At 38.0% G+C, this 6,807-nt stretch overlaps 1 protein-coding gene across 1 annotated transcript; it reads right to left on the minus strand.

The window, feature by feature from the left end:
• Window positions 1–1,712: 1,712 nt before the first annotated feature.
• On the minus strand, window positions 1,713–3,920 carry LOC148941698 (uncharacterized). Its single transcript, XM_089104229.1, has one exon. It carries the CDS (start codon window positions 3,918–3,920, stop codon window positions 1,713–1,715), a length of 2,208 nt encoding a protein of 735 aa, XP_088960355.1.
• Window positions 3,921–6,807: the final 2,887 nt, after the last annotated feature.

A 6,807-nucleotide genomic window follows, 5' to 3' on the forward strand; every position in this document is an offset into this window, starting at 1 on the left:
CAATAGTGTTTCGTCGTGGTTTACCATGTCACAGTTACATTCTCTTGATGTTTCAAAGTTCATTTTGAATTTCTTTCATTGAAATGCAAGAGTTGGAATATTTCAGTAGCGTTCTGTCATGGTTTACCTTGTCACAGTTCCATTCTCTTGTTTTTTCAAAGTTCATTTTGAATTTCTTTCGTTGAAATGCAAGAGTTGGAATGTTTCAATAGTGTTTTGTCGTGGTTTACCTTGTCAAACTTACATTCTCATGATTTTTCGAAGTTAATTTTGGATTTCTTTTCTTGGTTTGTCGTGGTTTACCATGTCACAGTTACATTCTCTTGATGTTTCAAAGTTCATTTTGAATTTCTTTCGTTGAAATGCAAGAGTTGGAATATTTCAATAGTGTTTTGTCGTGGTTTACCTTGTCATAGTTACATTCTCTTAATTTTTCAAAGTTTATTTTGTATTTCTTTCATTGAAATGATAGAGTTGGAATATTTCAGTAGTGTTTTGTCATGGTTTACCTTGTCACAGTTACATTCTCCTGTTTTTTCAAAGTTCATTCTGAATTTCTGTCGTTGAAATGTAAGAGTTGGAATATTTCAGTAGTGTCTTGTCGTGGTTTACCATGTCACAGTTATATTTACTTGATTTTTCATAATTCATTTTGAATTTCTTTCGTTGAAATGCAAGAGTTGGAATATTTCAATAGTGTCTTGTCGTGGTCTACCTTGTCACAGTTACATTCTCTTGATGTTTCAAAGTTCATTTTGAATTTCTTTCGTTGAAATGCAAGAGTTGTAATATTTCAATAGTGTTTTGTCGTGGTTTACCTTGTCATAGTTACATTCTCTTTATTTTTCAACGTTTATTTTGGATTTCTTTCATTGAAATGCAAGAGTTGGAATATTTCAGTAGCGTTTTGTCATGGTTTACCTTGTCACAGTTCAGAATCAGAATCATTTATTAACATAAAAGCTTTCGTAGTCAGGGTTTAAATCCCGACTAAATCGCGCTATTATTTACAAAGTAAACAAAGATACAAAAAATTAATACACATGTCACTTATTGTAGACAGAAACATAAAAAGGCACAAACGAATTGCTGAAGCGATTAGTGCGACACTTGGGCTGGGCTAGCTTTGTTGCTTTTGATCTTGTAGTTACTTTTTTTGTGAGCAGTGAGGGTAATATATTTCTGTGTTTATCACTTGTCAGAAGAAACTGGCCAAATTTACAGATAAGTTGAAAACGGCGGTCGTGAAGTGACGGCAAATTTAGTTGAGACAGTGCTGATTCGTAATCGGTGTACTGATCAGACAGTATGGCCTTCACCGCTCTTTTCTGGACTGATTCGAGTACTTCGCTCATATAGGCAGTGTTCTGAACCTGTGGACCCCATACAGGGCACGCATACTCTAATATCGGGCGAATATATGTCAGGTAGGCTGTTTTCAATTGCGGCACTGAAAAACCAAATCTTCGCATCAGTAAAAGGGTACGCATGGCACAGTTCGCCTTTTTCACTACCTCTTGGACGTGAAGGCTAAGCGAACAGTCAACGCTGAACGTAACACCGAGAATAACCGCCGACGATATGCTTTGGTATGGTGGAGGGGGGCACTGGAAATCCCATTTGAGAGGGTTAAATTGAAGAATTTTGGTTTTCGTTTCGTTGATTCGGAGGCTGTTTTCAGAACACTGGTCTCTAAAGTTGTCGATAAATGATTAACTGAACTGGGGAACGGTTTGAGACTTCACAATGAGGTATTTTAAGAGGGTGGAAAGTTCATCTACGAATTTGAACCGTTCGTCAAAATCGGCAAGGACGAAGTTGATCACTGCCAAGAACAACAAGGCAGCGAGTTTAGTGCCTTGTGGGGCACCATACGTAAGCTCAGACCATTCCGAATCAGTATCACCCGGGTAGAGACCATATACACTCTGTAGTCGGTCGCGTAAGAAATCTATTATTAATAAGAGAATATGTCTGCAAGCTTCCATAACCTTCAGATTGTTCACTGCAGTATAATGGCGTATCAAGTCGAAGGCTTTTCTATAGTCGGCTAGGAGGAGATCTACACGTGTGCCCCCTTGGTTAAGCCATTCAACAATAAGGTGATACAGACGCACAAGATAAACAGTTGTACTACTACCTTTCAAGCACCCGTATTGGTATGGATCAAGAGAGCCCTGGACTTGTGACATAAGTTCACGATATATAAATGATTCCGCTACCTTAGAGAGGTTCGGACCTATCGAAATTGGGCGGAGTTGGTCGCAAGATTTTGGGTTTTTCACTTTTGGAATGACGCGCACATAAGATCTCTTCCAAACACTGGGGAACACTTGTTCGCGAAAACACTGGTTAATAATAGAGCTGAATGGCTTTGCGAGAAAGATGGAGAACTCGTGTAACAACTTGACATTGAGTTCACCAGGGTAAGACCCACAGTTTACTTTCAGTTTCTGAAGTTCCTTAAAGACGGCATATTCAGATACTTCACATATCTCATAAGTCCCGGTGTCAGCAATGATACTCTCAATTTCTGAGTTTGTGATTGATGGGTATGTGGTGCATATGCCGGAGAAAAAATTTTTCACTTCAGTAGCTGATGTCAGTGTGCCGTCATCTTTGAGTAGTCTCAGGTCCTTTGGCGTTGATTTCCCTGCAAGGGTTTTGACCGAGAAGTGCCATTTGTGAGGGTCAGTGTACAGTAATGGCGTTATTTTCTCTTTTACATACTGTCTTTGGGCTAGTTTGTTTAACTTCACAATTCTGTTACGCAAACTGGCTGCAGCCGCTTGATCTCCAGCTTTGTGGAGACTACAGCGAGTTTTTATCATCTGCTTGAGTTCGCGGGTGATCCATGGTTTGTCAGTGTCACAAACCGTAATAACTTTTATTGGAAAAAAATCATGGAACTTTTCCAACAGAAGGCTGTTCAGCTTGCTGACTTTGACATTAATATCGGCCTCTGCACAAATGTCCTCAAAATCGTAAGCACCAATCCAGCGACCGAATTGAGCTATTGAAGACATTGTGATGGGCCGAATTGTGGTTTTTGTTGGTTTCGGTCGTGGGATACTTGCTTGTGCTTCCCAGAAAATTATAAAATGGTCAGAATTCTGAAGGGGACCTAGAGATCGGGGAGCGTTATAAAGATCTGCCAAGTTCGTAAAGATCATGTCAAGAGTACTGCCACTTTGGTGAGTCGGACTGTTCACTACTTGTTTCATATCCAAAACGCTTGAGACCCACTGACGACTGGTCCGATTGAAATTACCAGCAATCACAAACGCAGGGGAAGTGTACTTTTGGCACATTCTGTCGACGAACACTTGTATGTGCTCAATAAGTTCTTTTCTGTTCCCAGTGCTTTCTGGATAGTACAATGACGCAACTATTAAGCAGGAGAATCTTCGTGACAGATGCGCCAGTCTGCACTCCACCCACACAATCTCATGGCTAGAATCATTGGGGCTACTTAACAGTTTTGAAGGTAGGTCGTCACGTAAATAAAGTCCTACGCCACATCCGCGACGGTCAATGCCTCTGTCACGTCGAGTGTTGAGGTAGTTTCTGTAACCTTTAATCCGTGCAGTTTCCTCAGTAATGTCCCAACACTCGCTGATAATTGCAATGGGTACGTTATTCTGCTTAATTAACACCTCCAGCTCGTCCATTTTATTGTTCAAAGATCGAGCGTTACACATTAGCATATTCGGAAGTTTGTATTTTGCTGAGAATCGCTCCGGACGCAAATTTGGAGGAGTAGGTTCCGAAGCACTGCAGTTAACATTCTCTATAAACCAGGGAACAAATAGGGGTGCAGTATCGTGAGGAGGAGCGCAACGGATTACGACTAGGTTACTCGTCCTTGTCAGCCGGTCCTTTGTCTTTCTTCTGCGGGAGATATGCACCGGGATTCTCATTTGGCGTTTCCTTTTTCCTCCTCGTTTGCCACGGTGGGTTCACTTATTCAAGCAGTCCGATAAGCGAGAGCACTCTGGTGGCTCTAAGTAGCGAGCTATCTCAGTGCGCACTGGTGGTTTCTTTAAGAGTCCAAATAGCCACAAGTTACAAAAGGTAGATGGTGCCACTGATAAATCTGGTGATTGAATCTTCATTAGGGCCGGTTTTTCGTATTTAATTTGCATGATGATTGCACTAAGCAAAGTCAGGAACAGCAAGTCTTTGGTTACTTTCACTATCACAGCAGGAATCCGGATAAAAAGAGCACTGGACTAGCTAAACTAAGGAGTCAGAGGCAGCTTTTTCAAAGCGCTCTCATCGCCATCTACATCAAGGAAACATCAGAGAAACCTCAGGAGCAAGAGATCACCGGGAGCAAGGGACGCGTCGAGACCTGCTCGCCTGTTCCCTGCAATTTAAGGATAATTAACCGGCAGGTACCAATACGGCACTTCCGGCAGGTTCTCTCCCCTCTTCTGCTTGGTCCCAAGCGATCCACGCAGTCCACAGGACTTCACTAAATCAGAAGAAACATAAACATATACACACGCTGATTTTAACCTTTTTTTTTCGCCCGAAAACCAAACTCACAAACAAGAATGGCAACGCTGCGCGGCCAAAAATCACGCAATCAGCGCGTGCGCACCAATAGACACACCTGGTTCCTAGTATATGGCTCCTCTTAACTGGAAAAAAAAATATTCACTTACTTGGAAAGTCACAATTATAAATCTGGTTTCAAAAAATATCCCAAAAAAATATCCAAATCTTATTCAAAACTAGTGAAATGACAGAATATATTTTCCTTAGTTATTACACCCATGGTTGCCAGTCCAGCAGTTTCAAAGTTTTTTCAAAGTTCATTTTGAATTTCTTTCGTTGAAATGCAAGAGTTGGAATATTTCAGTAGTGTCTTGTCGTGGTTTACCTTGTCACAGTTACATTCTCTTGATGTTTCAAAGTTCATTTTGAATTTCTTTCGTTGAAATGCAAGAGTTGGAATATTTCAGTAGTGTTTCGTCGTGGTTTACCTTGTCAAAGTTATATTCTCTTGATGTTTCAAAGTTCATTTTGAATTTCTTTCCTTGAAATGCAAGAGTTGGAATATTTCAGTAGTGTTTTGTCGTGGTTTGCCTTGTCACAGTTACATTCTCTTGATTTTCCAAAGTTCATTTTGAATTTCTTTCGTTGAAATGCAAGAGTTGGAATATTTCAGTAGTGTTTTGTTGTGGTTTTACCTTATCACAGTTACATTCTCTTGATTTTTCAAATTTCATTTTGGTTTTCTTTCGTTTAAATGCAAGAGTTGGAATATTTCAGTAGTGTTTTGTCGTGGTTTACCTTGTCAAATTTACATTCTCTTGATTTTTCAAAGTTCATTTTGTATTTCTTTCGTTGAAATGCAAGAGTTGGAATATTTCAGTTGTGTTTTATCTTGGTTTACCTAGTCACAGTTACTTTCTCTTGTTTTTTCAAAGTTGATTTTGAATTTATTTCGTTGAAATGAAAGAGTTGGAATATTTCAGTAGTGTATTGTCGTGGTTTACCTTGTCACATTTACATTCTCTTGATGTTTCAAAGTTCATTTTGAATTTCTTTAGTTAAAATACAAGAGTTGGATTATTTCAATAGTGTTTTGTCGTGGTTTTACCGTCTCACAGTTACATTCTCTTGATTTTTTAAAGTTCATTTTGGATTTCTTTCGTTGAAATGCAAAAGTTGGAATATTTCAATAGTGTTTTGTTGTGGTTTACCTTGTCACAGTAACATTCTCATGATTTTCAAAGTTCATTTTGAGTTACTTTCTTTGAAATGCAAGAGTTGAAATATTTCAGTACTGTTTTGTAGTGGTTTACCTTGTCACAGTTACATTCTCTTGATTTTTCAAAGTTCATTTTGAATTTCTTTCATTGAAATGCAAGAGTTGGAATATTTCAGTAGTGTTTCGTCGTGGTTTACCATTTCACAGTTACATTCTCATGATTTTTCAGAGTTCATTTTGAATTTCTTTCATTGAAATGCAAGAGTTGGATTATTTCAGTAGTGTTTTTTTGTGGTTTACCATGTCAAAGTTACATTCTCTTGATTTTTCAAAGTTTATTTTGGATTCCTTTCTATTAAATGCAAGAGTTGGAATATTTCAGTTTTGTTTTGTCATAGTTTACGTTGTAACAGTTACATTATATTAATTTTTAAAAGTTCATTTTGGATTTCTCTCTTTGAAATGCAAGAGTCGGATTATTCAGTGGTGTTTTGTCGTGGTTTACCATATCACAGTTACATTCTCTTAATTTTTCAAAGTTCATTTTGGATTTCTTTCATTGAAATGCAAGAGTTGGAATATTTCAGTTGCGTTTTGTCATGGTTTACCTTGTCACAGTTACATTCTCTTGATGTTTCAAAGTTCATTTTGAATTTCTTTCGTTGAAATGCAAGAGTTGGAATATTTCAGTAGTGTCTTGTCGTGGTTTACCTTGTCACATTTACATTCTCTTTATTTTTCAAAGTTCATTTTGAATTTCTTTCTTTGAAATGCAAGAGTTGGAATATTTCAGTAGTGTTTTGTCGTGGTTTACCTTGTCACAGTTCCATTCTCTTGTTTTTTCAAAGTTCATTTTGGATTTCTTTCGTTGAAATGCAAGAGTTGGAATATTTCAGTAGTGTCTTGTCGTGGTTTACCTTGTCACATTTACATTCTCTTGATGTTTCAAAGTTCATTTTTAATTTCTTTCGTTAAAATGCAAGAGTTTGAATATTTCAATAGTGTTTTTTAGTTGTTTTACCTTGTCACAGTTACATTCTCTTGATTTTTCAAAGTTCATTTTGAATTTCCTTCGTTGAAATGCA

Source organism: Artemia sp. Qi Xiang Cuo, chromosome 18, assembly GCF_049724085.1.
Source record: "Artemia sp. Qi Xiang Cuo chromosome 18, ASM4972408v1, whole genome shotgun sequence".
NCBI lineage: Eukaryota > Metazoa > Arthropoda > Branchiopoda > Anostraca > Artemiidae > Artemia > Artemia sp. Qi Xiang Cuo.

What these genes read in the sequence shown, in the direction of transcription:
- LOC148941698 (XM_089104229.1), bottom strand. Translation starts at nt 3,920, where the DNA reads ATGAGAATCCCGGTGCATATCTCCCGCAGAAGAAAGACAAAGGACCGG.